This window comes from Antechinus flavipes, chromosome 1 (genome assembly GCF_016432865.1).
Source record: "Antechinus flavipes isolate AdamAnt ecotype Samford, QLD, Australia chromosome 1, AdamAnt_v2, whole genome shotgun sequence".
NCBI lineage: Eukaryota > Metazoa > Chordata > Mammalia > Dasyuromorphia > Dasyuridae > Antechinus > Antechinus flavipes.
In genome coordinates this window covers 354,679,880-354,698,900 of record NC_067398.1, presented here as the reverse complement: position 1 = coordinate 354,698,900, position 19,021 = coordinate 354,679,880, and the positions used below count along the sequence as shown (strand labels likewise).

Here is a 19,021-nt window from a genome sequence, read left to right as displayed (position 1 = left end):
TCTAACTCCTTGATATCATTGGTCCTGAGTTGACAATGATCTAATAGCTTTAGTTATCACTGGTCTACTCTAATCTAATAAACAAGACTAAGAAACTAAATATTTAGAATAGATCAGGTTCCAGATTGACTTTAAAGATATCATTCAGAAAAGTTTTCTGTCAATTAATAGTTATGAAAGATAGTGCTATAGCTTCATCTAAAAACAAACACAATTCTTTCAGAGCAAGATAAATACAGGAGGCTACCTTGTGATTCAGTTAATGAGAGTATCTGCAGATGTAGAACTATTTTGAGATGTTACTGGCCTGTGTTTAATGATGCTGAGCATTTTCTTTAACCAAGCCACCAGGTGTAGAACCTAAAATGCTCCCAAACGTCATATTTGGATGTATATGGCAGCAAGTCCAGAAACTATCTAAAGTACTTATGAACATAAATGTTGTTTCTTAATATAAAAATCAGATCCCCCTTCAAAACAACAAAGCATCCCATCAGAACACATTTAAACTATTCTGTTCTGCCATATTGATGGGAGTTTTCAAACCAGACATCTTTAATGAACCATTTGGTGAATGATGAATAACTTGACATGTTAAAGAGCAAAGCATTAAACCAAGTCCTTTCTCTCTGCCTTCTGCAGTTAAATGTTTAAGGAGCACGATATTAGACTATAGACATTACCTATATAGTACATAGGTATTGAGATCCCTATCCCTAACAAATACACACATTCATACAAATCTACACATACATGCACACACAGACAATATGGTTGATTCCATTTTTTTCTCTATTTTCACTTCTTTGAATCAGAGTAGACAAATGGTAAGGAGAATTTAGAGTTTGAAATATAGTCTAATTAAATATACTTTCATAATATATTCACAGGCAGCATACTACTGACTTCTATAGATTAAAAAATAGATTAAGTGCTTGCCCTTTCAAGTCTGTATGATAATCATGCAGGGAAAACACATTGGCTTGTTATGATTTTTAATGCCTTTATCATGCCATTATATTTGCATCTTATTCCTTGAAGCAAAATATTCCCAGGTCTTTTGAGATCTGGCAGTATAAAAAAAAATCATACTTTGCCCTGTGGATTCTCAACCTTCTGCAGATGAGAAGCTAATAGATTTTTTATAAGCATGAGTAAAAACTCTTAATCACAAGCTAAATGGCACTCAAGGCCTATATAGGGAACATTATGACCTCAAAAATCTGATTACCCACTAGGACTGGAGTGTCTTCAATTAAATTATATCCTTAATATTTACTTTAATGTCAACAAGTGGTTATAAAAGAATTAATAAAGAATTAGTAATTAGATATAATAAATTAATTTGAGTGAAAGTCAGGTCATATATAGATTAGCTGATAAATTATGCTATATTCAGGAAGATGAGCTAGCAGAAATGGTGGACAAAATGCAAACTAAATCAGGAAGACCTGAGTTCAGACATTACTACATAAGTTATGTGATTTTGGGCAAATCTCTTCCAGTTTAAGGTTCCTATAGTATACAATTGGGACAATAATAACACTTAATTTACAAAATGCTTTCTTGTAATATACATTTATTACATACATATAGGCACATGTATATAAATATATAGATCCACCCCTTAAAAATGTTTGTATATGCATATAAATGTGTTTATATATGTGTATACTATGTATATATATATGGTATTACAAACCCCAAAGTTCCATATAAATGCTGGTTATTATTGTTGTGTTTGTTGTTTATGGAAATCAGAGTATTATGATTTATATAATTTGGGAATGCTTTTGTGTCATGAATCCTCTTCTTCTCACACTCTGTTTACATTTAAGGCATGGCATAATGTCATATAGAGCTGCTTTTGAACCCAGAAACATCTGAATTCAAAATCTGTCACTTGAAATCGACTGACTCCATGCTTCTGACAAATCTCTTACCCCCTAAGGGCTTTAGACAGCTATCAGGATTAGAAATTGCAGGGGATTTAGTTTTAGAATTTTAATAAAGTATTTACAGATAGCAAAAAGATGTCAAAATCATATTTATATTTGCTGTGTCACTTTTCATGATTCCATTTGGGGGTTTTCTTGGCAGATAAACTTTGGTGGTTTGCCATTTTCTTCTCCAACTCATTTATCAGATGAGGAAACTGAGGCAAACAGGGTTAAGCAACCTGCCATGCATCACACAACTAAGATTCATAGAGAATATTATTCTTTTTAAAATTATTATTATTAATTTTTTTTCTCGAGGCAATTAGGGCAAAGTGACTTACTTGCCCAGAGTCACACAACTGGGAAATGGTAAGTGTCTGAAACCAGATTTGAACTCAGGTCTTCCTGACTTCAGGGCTAGTGATGAGAAGTATTATTCTAAGAACTATAATAGCCACAGAAAGCACTATCTTGGAAGTGGGTGTGGGTATTTTGTGTGTGTGTGTGTGTGTGTGTGTGTGTGTGTATGTATGTGTGCGTGGTGTAATATTGACTATGGAGTGAAGAAAGGAATAATGAAGGTGTCTTTCTTTTCCCTGCTCAGCAAGAATATTCCTTGAGAGGAAGGTGAAAATTAAACTGAATAGTAGAAACAATGTTTCTTGTTCAGATATATTTGAAGTTTGGAATGTCAAAGTAGTTTTTGTTTTAAAAAGATAAATTGTATTCAAGGATGCATAGGAGGGAATTAAAAAAGAATTTTAACTCTGATTTAATTAGAATCTTAATCATTTTTAATAATAAGTTTGTACTCTCCTAAAAATCATTTTCCCTTTTGTGTTAGTATCATTTGAGTTACAGAAAAGTGTCAAGAATGACAGTTGGTAGTGACAGACTAAGTGTGTTTTTCAAAGAGCTGCTGTGTTGCTACAAGCAGTGTGTGTCTCTAGCATGCTGCTTTATGTACACACAACTAAAAATATGACATGAGTGGCATATCTGAATAGTTTACTTGCCCTATTTTTGAAAGGAAAATATTGCACAGAATGAATTAAGCAGTAGAGATAGGGGGAACATGTTTTTGCAAAATGTAGAATACTCTCTAATTTAGTTTTACTCAATTTTCCAAGTATAAAGACTCTTTGTAATATAAAAATTAGTACATACCCCCTACATGATTATAATTGAATACATGTTGCATATTTTATTGAAGCAAAATAAATACAAAAAAAGACAATACTTGCTCTAAGTATAGATTTGTATTATCCTATGAAAGGGAAACTATTATTCTAATCCATTGATTTGTTCATCGTTCCTGTTATTCCTTTTTTTTTTTTTTTCATTTCATGTGATATAAATAGCACTGAACTTGTAGTCCAAAAAACCCGAGTTCTGCATTTAGTCCCTGGGCTACTATTTTAGTATTTACTAGCTGAATGACTTTAAATAAATCACTGAATCCCTCCAAGTTTTTCCTACTTTCTAAATTGGGCTTAATCCTATATTAGAGTTGAATTTAGCAACAATTAAGACTAAAATGAATGTCATTATTCATGCAGATAATGTACATATATTGAATGTGTAAACAAAAGGCACTGGCCAGGTGCTAATGAAATCTAGCATTTCTGGAGATATCAGCTTTTCAATTTAGAACTTTAAATGAAAAACAGAAGATATAAATGGTATCAAAAGACACTAATCCAAAATAGTTAGAAATTAACTCAAAAAATTCTATCAAGTCTATGAATTTACTTTTTGGCTATTGAAGAGAAGATCTGAGATCATGTTTCTTTATATATTTACTGGCTAACAATATGGTTCTAATACACTTATAGTTTACTGATTCATATAATGATACATTACTATTGAAAAACATTGGATTCTATTATATATACTTCCTCTGATCCCTTAAAAATAGCTGCTCTACTAGGAAAAAAATGGGTGGAAAAGTATATAAGAGAAGGTAAGGAAAAAAGGAAGGCTTACAATTTATTTAAAAGAAGGAGGTAAAAGATAAATTTTCTCCCAGAATAATTGAGAAGCTGAATATATGTATGCCATTAAAAATCAGCCTATTTCTCAGCACACTTCCTTACTTCAAACCACTATGAATATGTGCTGTGTTTCTTAGAATTTCTCCTTTCTCTATTTTAGAAGAGAAAAGAAATTGTATTAACAGGATTTAACAATATGGGTGACCATTAGAATGAAATATTCCATCATAAAAGCATGCACATCTTGAAATGCTCACCATTCGAAATAAAGTGAAGAAATCTCCCAAATGTTTTCATTTCTTTCCATTGGAAGGTAATCAGCTGAAAGCTGCAATTAAATAGCAGTATTTGGTGTCACATTAGGCACATTCTTGATGAACTGTTTCTGGGACTCCCTAGCTAAATTACTGATCCACTAAAAGGAAGAAGAAATGAACATATGCAGTCAGTTTTTATTTCTTCAGGGGACCTTTGAAGTGCCAGCTGAGTTAAATGCATAATTATAATTAGATTACAAACACATCACTATCTTTCCAAAGGATTTTGTGGATTTTTTTTTTTTTTTTACTTTGCTGGTAATCATTATCTACTTGTTTTTTGTTTTGTTTTGTTTTGTTTTGTTTTGTTTTGTTTTGTTTTGTTTTAGTGCCCAGTGCTGCACCTCAGAACATCTCCTTGGAAGTGGTTAATTCAAGGGTAAGTCTACTCAGTGGCTATTCACATGTTCATTACCAGTTCATTTACAATCCAATCACTAGCTACTTTTTTTAATCATAAAAGATGAGTCATTCAATTCCATCAACATCCACCTTATTGGATAAAGTTGTATTCACAAGTGAAAAAAATGCCTTTAGCAGAAAAATGCTGTTATAACCAATGTCCCTCATTTCTTTAGGGTTGAATGAATTGAACAACAAATATGTAGTTACTCATTCTTTTAGTTTTCTTAGCATGAATTATAAAGTTAAAGTGAATTCCATCTATTCAATTGTTCATGGGAATTTTGTACTAATGAAGCCCTAGAAAGAGCTGTGGGGTATATAAATACATAAGTACCCAGTGTATGTGTGGAGGGGAGGAGATGAATTTTTTAAGTGGGCAATTTATTGACTCCAAATGTCCCAGTGTTCTACATTTTAATGCATCAAATATTTATGTAAGACTGGTATTTTAAAATATCTTTTAAATTTATTTTTAGTAAATAGTATTTTTCCAATTACATGAAAATATAGTTTTCAATATTTATTTTTTAATATAATACTTTGTCAAATTTTCCTCCCTCTGTTCTTCCCTTCTCTCTTCCCCAAGATAGATAAGCAATCTGATATACATTATACATGTGCAATCTTGTTAAACATATTTCCATATTAGCCATGTTGTGAAAGAAGAAACGGAATAGAGAAAAGCTACAAAAACAAAAAGTGAAAATAGTATTCTTTGATCTGCATTCAGAATCCATAGTTCTTTCTCTGGATGTGAATAGCATTTTCCATTATGAGTTTTTTGAAGTTGTCTCCAGGCATTGTAATTCATTCAGAATTGATCATCACACAATGTATCTGTTACTATGTACAATGTTCTCTTCATTCTGCTTATTTCACTCATAACTACTTTGTGTAAATCTTTCCAAGTTTTTCTGAAATCCACCTGCTAATTATTTTTTTTTTAATAGCACAATAGTCTTTCATTATATTTATACACCACACCTTGTTCAGTCATTGTCCAATTAATGTGTTCCCTCAATTTCCAATTCTTTGCCACCGTAAAAAGAGCTGCTATAAATATTTTGTTCATGTATGTCCTTTTTCCTTTTTTTTTATGATCTCTTTGAATTACAGAGCTAGAACTGATACTGCTAGATCAAAGGGTATGTATAGTTTAATTGCCCTTTGGTCATAGTTCCAAGTTATTATATATGTTTATAGAGGAATTATCCTTATTAAATCACAAATCTTTTGAAATAGTTAAATATTATCTTTCTTTTGTTGCATGGCTCATTCTGAAATATTTAGTTTCCCTTAGTTCTTGCAGGCTAGTACTGGCAAAAAATGTTTATGAAATTATCCAGCCAATACAAAATCAACCAATCCATAAAACTTTGTTAACTGCCTTTTTTATAAGTGCAAAAAAAAAAAAGAAACTTATCTTTGTTCTCAAGAAATTTACATCATTCTGGGAAACTTGCAACATTTTCACAGGGATAAATAGAGTTCACATTCAAAAAGAATTATCCAGTGATTGGGGTAGGAGTGGAGGAGGTAATGAACAATAGGGAAATCAGAAAAATCTTTCAAAATATGGCAGTTTATCTGAATATTAAATGAAATTAGGGATTCCCAGACCCATGTGGTATGGATATCCAATCAATATAAGCAGAAAGTATTATAGACATAGTGGGAGACTGGGGAAGCCTGTACCAAAGTATGAAAAAAAATAGAATTCAATCATGAAATTCTATAAGGGATAATGACTAAATTGTGAGGGATTCTGAGTAAGTTCACAGGGCAATAGATTGTCCCACTTTGGTAAATGTTTAGTGGCTGATTGCAGGGAAAAGAGAGGGAGAGAGAGAGGGAGAGAGAGAGAGAGAGAAAAAGAGAGAGAGAGAGAAAGAGAGAGAGAGAGAGAAAGGAGGAGGGAGGGAAGGAGGGAGGGAGGGAGAGAAAGAGAGAGATGTCAAACAGAGTTTCAAGTTTTATCTGTATTCTTCATTTAATACCCATTATTAACATTTTCTCCATCACTTTCTTTTAGCTAGACAATGGAAAAATGGTAAATTCAACCCTGGTTTATAATATTTGCTATTTTCTGGAGAATAAATGAAAGTATAATAGTTGGCTCTCTTAAGTAGTTTAAGCTGGCTTCAGCACCCTCAGGTCTGACCCTTCCCAATAGCAAAAAAATCTTGTCTATTTTATTATTTTCTGAACAAAAAATCCAAGGTAGGCATTGGGGAAGCAGAACTAAAAATTCATCAAGAGAGTTGCTAAGATTTCCATGCAGGGATCAATGAATGAGATGAAATCCTAGATGAGACCAACAAATACAGAGAGGTTGAGATAAGGTGTTAAATATTCAAACTGCATTATGTAGCTAACAAACCTCCGTCTCATTGCAAGACTCAAATTTTATGGATTACTCAACATAGGGGAGGGATAAGATCTCTGGAGATCAGAATGTTTCAATAACTCTAATGATTAGTAGCAAGTGTGGCAAGGCCATGAACAAGACATTGGTCTAAAATATTATTAATCTTTCAAAAAATTATTTGGGGCCTACATGGACAGAAGAAGTCAATAAATTAAGACTTTAAAGCCATTTGCTGTGGATAATCTTAATATATACTTGACACCACCATATTTAGTTCCCACTCATAAAGGTCAAATGAGGCAATCTTCAAGAAGATATTAATTGAGAAGACAGGGTTTTAGTTTCAGCTGGCTATGAAGTAGCTGTAGAGTCTTAATTGAACAAACCTCTTCAGATTTTACCACTTATACTTAAATAAATGTATTGATCATCATGTTCAATAAGATCCTGCCTATCAAAATAGTTCATCAAGATACTATTCCATCCAGCTTTGAAGAACCAAATTGCAAGGTTGAGCAAGTTTTAGACACAAACCAATACTGTGGTTTTGATTTTGGTTTTGTTTGGTGTGAAGGAATATGCAAAGAAAGGTACCCTGTTCACAGGAGTGCTTATTTTACATTGGCACTAAGATGTTTTCTGATATAAGTCCTTAGGTATGAGATAGCTGGAAAATACATGAAATGATCATGTCAGCCCAGTTTGAGAAATCTCAGAAACATGTGCAGAGCACAGACTCTTTTAGTAGTAAGTTTCTTTACATTAGTGAAAAGAATCTGCATTAAGTCCCCGAAGTCCAGAACTAATTTTTTTTATTTCCTTAGCTCAGATTTCTGTCTAAGGATATCAATAACTATAATAACTCATAAATATTCCATGGCTTAGACCTCATTCTACTTATAGTCTCATCTCCCAATTTTGTGTGACCCAAAAGAATCACTCATTCAAATGTTGATTAAATAAGCTTTTTATTACAAAAAGAAAATGGGCAATGTTGGCTTTAAAAATCCTAAAGGTCAAGCAGCCCACATTGTTCTTTAAAAGGTTTGAAATCTCAATTCTTCCTACAGTCTTCCTTCTCTGGCTTTCCAAAAGATAATATCTGTAAGAAATTGTCAATCAAACATATTGTTCTCAAAAATAATGAGTGCCAGGTAGCTCCTATCTCAGTGTACAATGTTCACCTCCAATTTGGCTGGTCACTCAAAGATTCCTACTCAAATTCCTACATGTACTACTTAGTGTGCACAGTTTCTCTAGGGGGTCAATTGCTGCTCCTGCCTCTTCTGCGACAGGATCCTTCTGCAGGATTCCACAGTGTTTTCAAGCATCTTTTACTAAACCCTGCGTATGCATGGGGGTGGAAGGTAGTATCAGGAAAGATGTGAGTGAAGGGTGCTGGTGATACTGATGATGACCGTGATGGGATAGCCATAGAATCAAAAATAACCATCCTTCCAAGCTCCATATATCAAAATCTCCTAATCACTTAATTTTCCAGGTAATTTTTGTTTATTTATTTTTATTTGGTAAAGTAGAAGACTTTCTTTTCAAGAATCTGTTTCATGGAAGACCATTAAACAATTCATTTCAAGTAATCCCCAAAGCTACTCAGCCACACACTGTTATTAGTAGTGCCCTTTGCACCTTGAAGATGAAAGCCTTCAAGCAATTAAACAATTGAAACCTTATACTTTGGAGGAGCTACTGTAACCAATTGATATAAAAATTATTCTTTTAGTTGTAATATAAAAACATTCAATATAATCAACATTCACATGAAAAATATTATTTTGAAGGAAAAAAATATATATATGTAAAACCCAATAATCCAATCAAAGTATTTAACTTTTTCCTTTAGGACCCTGGCATGATAAAATCTCCCAGGGTATTCGTAGTTCTTAGATTTGTTTCATTGTCTTGTTTTTAAGAAAGTTCAACTCTATTTTTACAATTGATTGATTTGATTCAGTATAGATCATTGCATATGCAGTTAATAATGGAATAGAGAGTAAAGAACAAAAAGAAAGGGAAGTCTTAATCTAACTGAGAAAAAAATGAGCCTTCCATAGAGGTGACCATTAGTTTATAAATAATTACTCTGTGTAGCAGTGATTCTTTGTTCCCATGTTAATAATTGTACAATTCAAAATATGTAAAAACTTTTGGAAGGAGTCACAGAAATCTTGTAATAAATTTAGAAGAAACCTCCTTTTTAATACTGATCTGGAAGGAAAGAAACCAAAACATTTGTTATAAGTTTACTATCCCCTTATTTCATTTTGGGGCCTAACTTAAATCTCTAGATATGATCATTTATATAGCAAATTAATTAAATACAAATGTAATACACTTGTTAATATTGTAAGAGTGGAATTTTCCTTTGTTCAGATCTGAGTGTCATTGAAAAAATTATTACCTGAAAGTGAGGAGACTTAACTAGCTATATGACTTTGGGCACATCATCTGCCTTTCTGTGACTTAATTTCTTCATTTATAGGATGAAAAAATTTAGATTAAAATTTTAGCAAGATATTTTCCTATTCTAAAACTCTGTGATTCTAAATTACCTTATTAAAAATAGTAATATTTTGTTTACAATTAGAGAATATTATAAAATAATTTTGGATGTAGCTTGGTCTGGACATATAACTAGTCACATATTAAATATGAAATTAAACCAGGATAAAATCATGTTATCTTTTGTATTTTACATATTCACAATAAGATATACATTTCCCTTACCATAGCACCAAGTTTTTGGAATGTATTTTCTTCTGAAATTGTCTTACAGTTTAAAAGGAGATTATTTACTTATCTAGAATAATGTTATCTTGTGTTTCAAATTTCAAGAATTTGCTGTCTTAAAATTTGATTTCAGATGTAATGGATATTCAGTAAATCATCAACACCATAGGTTTCTTTGAGGTAGTTCAATTCAATGAAGATAAAGGAAGTGGCTGATAGGGTGAAATTTTTTTTTTATTTAAATATCTTTGATAAGGTCCAATGTCCCAGATACATAGAAAACTAATAAAAACACAAAATCCTAAAAGGTATTGCCAAATTGATGTGATTAAAATTTAGGAACATAAGTTCTTTTAATAAAGATTTCAAAGCATTAACAGTATTAAATATTTCTTAAGCTTAAAAGAAAAGTTTCTATCAAAACAATCTGTATTTCTTTTTATAATCAGACAAGTAGCACATTGGAAAAAAAAAAAAAAGATGGAAAGATAAAAGTTGGAGGAATTGTAGAAAAACACACTCACTAATACACTGGTGCTAAGGGTATGCCAAAATTATAAAGATTTTATAGAGACAAGAAATAGGTATAAAAATTTCTGATGTATTCTTCCTTACCTTTGGCTTGGAGCATGGTAATGATATGGACTTTTTCCATTCTTTTGTTTTTTTTTTTCCTTTTTAAAGAAAGAAAGAAATATCTTGAAAGTACTTTAAAACATTTCTTATTTCTAGTTGGTTTCTTTTGCTCATAGGATAATTCAACTTTTTCTTCCTGCTTTAATATTTGCAAGTGCTTGAAAAATGATGATGATGATGAAGCTACTAATAGTGAGGATTTTGATAACATTTTTAAAATTTTCAAAGCATTATATATGTAGATACTGATACATCTATCTATCTATCTATCTCCCTTTGAAGAAATGTGGGTACACATATTATAATCAGGGAGGAAACTAGACAAGTATAGAAATTGCCAGTTTGCTTGCTTTTGTTGTCCTATTTTCAACTATAATGATCTGTTTTATATGGAAAATTAAATACTTTAACAACTATTATGAATGCTGCTGAGAGATGACTATTATTGACAAAATAACTGTACCAAATCTCTTTACCTACTCTAAAACCATTAAAAGAATCAGAGAGTAGGAAGGGACCTTAGTGGCTACCTAATCCAATCCATATGTAAAATAAATGACCAATATAATATGGTCAGCAAATGGCATATAGCAGCCAGATGAACTTGAAGACTTGAAGGAGAAAGGAGGAGAAGAAAATGATTGAGAATAAGCATTTTTATATTGTATACCTTGAGCTAGACACTATGCTAATCAACTTTACAAATATTTTCTCATATAGTCCTCATAATAGTCCTATGAAGTGGGTATTATAATCATTCCTATTTTACAGTTGAAGAAACTGAAGCAAACAGAGGATATTACTTGCCCAGGGTAACACTATTAGTAAATATCTGAAGCCTGGTTCAAATTCAATCATCCTGACTTCTGACTTCAGACTTAGTTCTCTATCTGCTATACTAGCAGTTGCCTCAAAAGCAATTGAGTAGACCACCCAACCCAAATCTTTCCATTAGGTAGCCCATTCTACTTTTTAATAGTTATCATTCTTAGGAAGGAGTAGATTTTTTCCCTGTTATATTTGAAATAAATGTACTTTTTAAAAACTTTACCTATTGTTCCTAAATATATCTTCTGACAGAAGTTAAATATTAACAAAATTTGCTTTTTTAAATCTTTGGAGATTTTGCTGTAGACTATAATGACCCAAGAGATGTTCTATCAATTATATCTTCTGGAAATTCCAAGAATACCTTCACAACAAGCTGTTCCTGTTTGAAATAGGATTTTCCTTTTGGTAATTTCCTTAACTCTACTACATGTGATCTCATTCTCAAAAAATGAAAGAACAAAAATCTATACCCAGTTAGTTCTAGAGAAAAAGCAGAGTTGAAATGTTAGTTGAGTTCAATGATAGAAAGTCAAACAGAAACAAAGTTTATGAAGCATAAGAAATTGATTCATGAACAGAGTTTATAAAATGGCTCTCTTTATCACTACAGAATGGGAAGCTAAAAACTGTCCATGACATTTATTATGAGATTCAAGCTGTTCAGGGACAGTATTGAATCCCCAGTTTTATTGTGAACTTCAGACCCCTTTTTTAAGTCTTAGAAACATGGAGATTTCTAGTATCTCTCTTTCTTATTTTTTAAAGAAAGTGCCTATTTGTCTATTGTATATAATTATTGCAGTTAGATAATTGTTTCAGGATGTTATGGTCTTTCTACTCCTACTTTAGCTACTGTTGATTAATTCAACTAAAACAGTAGACTGATTAACAGATGAGATGAAACTATGAAAAAAATTAAGACTGCTTAGAATAAAAAAGCTTGTGCTATTATCTTTTGTTGTTAAAATAGATTTGGTCTTTCCATGAAGTTAAATGAGATTTTCTTTTATATTATGAGTTTTCAAAGAATAGAATTTCGAATAATGAGATTAAATATAACTGAACCTAGATTTAGTCAAATAATTTCTAATTATAGTTGGTGATGTGACTTAAAAGTTGGTATGGTTTAGTAGATGAAACATGGGAACAGAGCTAATATTACTATAAATACAGGCAGAGATATTTCTTATGTGTGACTTGAATAATGAGAAATCAATATCTAATATCCATCAGATTCAACCATGATACATATTTACCATTTTTAGAAAAAATATCAGGAGATATTAATAATTATAAAATCCAGAAGAATGCATAAAAATTAAAATAGACCAAAATCTCCCTGTCTTTGTGGGAATCCCTATTCTTAATTTATTTGGTCATTAAGGGTTGAGAAAATTCTTAGTTTGGCTGTTAAGATCCTAATGTTAAAATCCTAATGTTAAGATCCTAATGAAAACCTTTATCTCTTCTTCCACCATATACAAGTGGATATCAATTCTTTAGATCAATTATCTGAATGAGGCTTTTGGATTCATTAATTTATAACTCAAATCCAGAGACAACACAGATCAGGTATTTCCAAGGCCAAGGTCACACAAGTAGAAGTAAATAATAGAAATAGAGTTTGATGCTATGTTGTTTATGTACAAATCCAGTGATCTTACTATTATATTACTTCATATTACCTACTTCAGAGAAGTTTACTGAGAATCAAAGGTGATGTTATATTAGAACTATTATCTAAATATAAACTAACATTATACTTACTCTACTTTATTCCCTCCTTTCTTCTCAATATTTTTTTTTCTTGGAAGGGCAAAATACTAATAGTAATAAATGATAGTAATGGTCTGCTAAGAACCTTATATATAGCATCTGAATTGATGTTTGCAAAACTTAATTTACACAAAGAATAGAATTTTTTTAACCTTCATTTTTCAGAAAGTATGTTATGTTTTGCATTGATAACAAAATGAAAAATTCTTCTGGTCAGTTGTATCTCTTGTCTATGGGGATTAGGCTCTAAAACAAAACAAGTAAGCAGGTAAAAGACTATCTTCAAGTATCAGAAGAATTGTTTTGTATTATCTAAGAGAACAGTATAAGGATTGATGTATGGAAGCTGTACAGAGGCAGATTTAGGACTTGGTGTAAGAAAAACTTTCCTCATGCAACAATAAATACACACCAGAGATAATGAGTTTGTTCTCATTGATTTTCAAACAGTCTGTATCCTTTTATTGACATTTTGTACAGGAGGTCCTTGTTCAGATACATTTTGAACCAGATGGTCTCTGAGAGTGTGAAATTTAACATGGAATGTACAAATGTTTTCATTTTAAACAAAAACAAAGACACCAATAACTTAACTTCATATATCAATATTTGCAAAATTATAATATTTAATAATATATAACCTTTTAAGTCTTACAAATCTCTAGCTGGCTAGCTATATTGTTTCATTTGATCCCCACAGCAAACTCATAAGGTTGGTTCTATTAACTATTCTGATTTTACAAATGAGAAAACTGAAACTGAGAGATTTGTGATTTACCTGCAATCTCAAAGCTAGTCAGTGTCTGAGGCAGGTTCAGATATATGTGCGATTCTCTATCCATTATTCAGCCTGCTGTTAATCGGCTGTTTCAATCAAATTTAACTCTCTGTTAACCCATTTGGAGTGTTCTTGGCAAAAGTATTAGAATGGCTTATCATTTCCTTCTCCAGCCCATATTACAATTGATAGATTAAAGTAAATAGACTTAAGTAACTTATCCAGAATTACACAACTTATAAGTGTTTGAGGCTGGACTTGAACTTGGGTCTTACTGACTTCAGGTCTAGTATCTATGTACAACTAGCTACCCACTATAACACCTAACTATTCCTAATAGTAAAATCACCTAATGAACTATTCACCTTTCCTTTACCTGATTTACTCAATCTTTGCTTTTTAAAATTATCACTTTATGGAAAAGTTCATATATATACATATATATATATATATATATATATATTATATATATATATATATATATATAGAGAGAGAGAGAGAGAGAGAGAGAGAGAGAGAGAGAGAGAGAGAGAGAGAGAAAAGAAACAGAGACAGAAGCAGAGAGAGAAGAGTTTTTTAATTGAAATTAATTCTGAGATGGGCTATCTCAAATTTGGTCTAATGAATCTACCAACATCACATTCAGAAAATGGCATTTTTATAGAAAATTGTATGAACAAATTTAACAACAAAATATTTCTTAATCAAAATCAGTAGTTATTCTCTGCCATTTCTTTTACATCTTGAAATTCTGTCCAAGTGCCTCTAAGAACCTCTCAAAAGGCCAAGTGCTAAATGGTTAGAATTTTTTTTTTTAATTCATATTAAAGCAGTACATGGATTTTTTGTGCACACATATGTTATTCATTATTTTTTTTTCCTTTTTTTCCCTCAGGAGTTATGATGGCAAGTAATACAGAACACATATGTTATTCATAATAAAAACCCATTTAGACAATGCAGTAAAAATTGACTTGTTTCCAGTTGTACACAACTTATAAAAATTTGTTTTCTGAAATTTAACTTTAGAATGTGCTACATGTATGAAAAATCAATTCTCGTTGCTACTGGGGAAAGTAACTGTACAAATATACACATAACTTTAACTTACACTGAAAGTTTCTTTTTTTCTCTAAAAACTAAAGTGTCTTAAATCTATATTATATTTAAAACACATTTATTTGAAAGATAAGTTTGTTTTTTGGCTGAGGGGCAGTAGCTATTAAAGAGATTGTTTCATATTTTATTTTTTAAATGGACAAGATGGGAAAAGCAAAAGAAGGGATTTATATTTTCAGAAATGGCTTAGACTGATTTGAAATAAAATTCATTTCTTTTTAAAATTAGAGAATGGCTTTGTGGAGTTGTTTTAAAATATGTTTTATTTATCATTTATATAAAAAGAAAGCTAGATGCTGCAAAGAAGATATATGTCTATATTCAGAGTTCTAACAGCAACATGGATCTCTCTAGAGAAGTATATATTACAATATTACCAAATTATAGTTTGCTCTATAAACACGATAAATGAAAACAAAATGAAAGATTTGTGCAGGAAGGGTTTGCAAAGATGGATAATTCCCTTGGATCAAAGATGAGATCAAGTACAATGACACTTATGAGAACACAATCTCTTAAGAAAAATCCCATCATATATATGTGAGAATAACAAAGACTTATGCAAGAAAGCTAATAAAGAGCATAAAAGTATATCTTTATGATTTTTAGTTTTTCAGATATCTCATAGTCTAGTTCATAAGAAGACATCTCAAATTTGGACATTAGCACAGTTCTTCTTTTTCTTAGTCCATGGGTTCCTAATCTGGGGCCAGTAAACTTGTACACATATGAATATGAACATATATGTACATCTGTGGAGATAGACAAATAACTACACATCCATATATGGATTACTGTGAAATTATATATATTTTATTTTTATTATTCTAAGATGTCCATAAACTTGAACCAATGTTCAAATAATTTTTGATCCCCAAAAAAGTTAAGACCTTTTGAGTTAGATAAATTATGCTAAATTTTTAGCATAGTCTGTACATCAAATACCATAATATAGTAATATAGAAGGAAGTCATAGGACTGATCATGAATAGATAATTTTCCCTGTCTACCAAGGCAGTAATTTAAAAAATCGTATCATCATTCCTTTCCCTGCTTTGTTTAATCTCTGCTTTTTTAAATTATTACATTTTGGACAATTATTTATATATGTAAACACAGACACAGACACAAAGATATATACATATATGGAGAGAGACAGAGAAAAAGAGATAGAGAGGCAGACAAAGAAAGAGATAGATGGAGAGTCTCAGTTGACTAATCTGGAAAATCTATAAATAATTTTTAAAAATCTTTAGATTATTGTGAAATTCAGTGAATTCAAGGAGCATGATCTAAAGAGAACTTTAGGGAATCCCAGTTTCTATATTTCTCTGGTCTGGAATTTTTAGCCTGAGAAATATAATGAAATTGATAATTCTTATTTACTTGTAAGAAGTGCATCCAATTCTGCAAAATTCTAATTGTAGAGAATTACTTGGGACATTGAGAGATAAAAAAGACTTACCCATGATCATACCTCCCATATGGACCACTTTGAAAACCCGATTCCAGATCTTCCTGACTCCAAGGCAAGGCCTTTGTTTGCCTGATGATGATGCCCTTTTTTAAACAGCTGATGGTATGTTAAAGTCTACCTCAATTAATACAGGTAAATAATGAAAACATCAGCAAATATATTGATTCGTAAGATGCTCATGTTTTTAACTATAAATAAAATTTTAAACTAAGGTCTTCCTAGTTTATCTTAGTAATTTTATTACCTAGTTATTTATCAGTTAAGTATTCTTATTAACTTGGACAAGCATTTTATCTAAGGAGAGTTTTTCCTAGTTTCTCTACCATCTAATTTATCTCTTGAACTGGAAACCTAAAGGGACAAACATACTTTAGGATGTGTTTTATGCCTTTTTGTTCTTTAGAATGCAAAAGAAAAAAAATCCCCAATTTAAACCTTAGATATGCAAGAAATTGGTCATTTCATTTGCTGGACCCATATTCTGGATTTATCTAGTTATGAGTCAGGCAGATTGAATTTGTGCTATTCCAGGTAGATCATTTAAAACAAATGCACAACTTAGATGATATCTTTATTTATTTATCTGCATATTGGTACATCCTGTAGTGATATAATCTCTTCTTAATGTGATGCTTATAAAAGGTTATCCAAATGAGTTAAATATTTGAATAATTATTTATGTAATTCTATGCTATGTGAAATGGTAAATATGATATATTCAGAGATGTATAAGATGGACTAATGTAAAATGAAATAAACAGAACCAGAAAAGTGATATCTGTAATTTCAATTATGTTAAATTTTTAATTAAATCAAATTAAATTACCCCAATGCTTTGCCAACATAAGCCATATTAAATAATTTGTTTAGTTAGAAATAGCTGAGTATTTGGTATAATATATATTGTAATCTCACTTTTACTAAATGCTTAGCAGCAATGTTACCATAATCATATTCTAAAATAAAAACTGTTTTCACCATTTACTAGTATCTTTTCAGTCTCCTTACCAAACTTCCAAGATTATTTTCTTTCTCACCACCACCCAAATTAAAGACATAGAACATCACTATGGGATTCAGTGTTTGATACAGTGACCTTATGTTGAAGCCAGAAAGACAACAAGAACAATTAAAACAAATCACATTCTTAGGAATCTGAGTCTTCTAATAAACTGACACTGAAAGAAACAATACTCTTTGGGGAAAAAAGGAAAAGGAACATAAACCATACCATTACATGAGATGTAGCTCAAACTAGAGACTTTTGTTACAACTTAATGCTTGGAAACATATTTCAGAAAGTTCCATAATAGAAATAAGAAATAGTGAAGAGGTTACTTTAAACAATTATCTAAATAATTCAATCATTCCTCACTCAAAACAAAATAAAATGAAACAAAATAAAATTTCAAACAAAAGAGCCAAACAGAACGTAAGTTGGCATTTTGGACAGCAGTGTTTTTATCTGCCTTGATTCCCTAGATAAGGGGGTCTTACTCTGTCTCTTTGTCTCTTTCTCTCTCTGCCTCTTGCTCTGTGTATGTGTGTGTGTGTTGTGTGTGTTTTTGTCTGTGTCTGTATTTTATATATTTTGTGGAAGTCTTTCACCCATTATTTTATGCATCCTCTTTGCTAAATAATGTTTGATGTATAAGGACATAATTGGAGGAAATGCAGAATTTATGTGGTTAGTGAAAATAAAAAATGCATTTTACCCCCATTCAAGTCCATAGACCCCTAAAATTTGGACGCAGATTAAGTCCATATTAAGAATCTTTGTTTATAATTGTAGATATTGGTTCCTAGGTAATAGTATGAAAAGAGGTGAGAAAGTAGCTTTGCCAATGATTTTTAAATATCATTCAGGACAAATTCAGTTTAGCCACCATTTACTAATGCAGACTCTTCCATGTAAGCCACTGCTATTGTTTCCAGTTTAAATTAAGATGAATGTGGTTACCGATGCCCAATATATATATGAATTACTTAACTACCAACATTTAAATAGCATTCATTAATTTCAGATATGTGATTAAATGTTGTGTTTTGTTTTTTTTTCTATCAGGTGACAAACAATGAGATATTTGGACTTGTATCTGGATGTTTGAATAAGTTTTTATTTGGATTTTGATAGTTATGTCTATATGAAAAATGAAATGGGCAATTAAGGCAAAAGAAAAATGCAGTTTTATCCCAATTATCTATGTATGTATAGATATAGGTATATAAACCTATGCATCTACATATGTTTATATATTACTTATTAAACCATTTTAGTTGTGAATTCTCCATATAATCATTTGAATTTTCTTTTGCTTGTAGCCATACTCTCAGCAGAAATTCCCATATAATTTACAAAAAAAGGGAAGGGGAATATCATTGAAAAGATCCCAGAGACCATATAGTCCATTCCTTTTCTCATTTTACATCTGAGAAAATTAGGTTAATCATAGAAGTTAAATGATTTGCCTGATGTTACAAACGTAGCAAACTTTGGAAATGGGGGTAGTTAATTGAAACCAGGTACATCTGACTTGACAAGATACTTTCCATTGTACCAAATCACTTTTGTGCTGAATACATTGCCCAGATTTCCTTAGGTCCCTAGATAGATGGTTAGACATGAATATAT

General features: G+C 31.1%; 1 protein-coding gene across 1 annotated transcript in view; it reads left to right on the top strand.

The window, feature by feature from the left end:
- LOC127545804 (netrin receptor DCC-like) overlaps positions 1–19,021 on the top strand; it is a 287,141-nt gene that overhangs the window by 183,543 nt on the left and 84,577 nt on the right. The window contains exon 7 of the mRNA XM_051973316.1: positions 4,581–4,630. Coding sequence (XP_051829276.1) covers positions 4,581–4,630 — 50 coding nt within the window. The remainder of the gene's footprint in view (positions 1–4,580; positions 4,631–19,021) is intronic.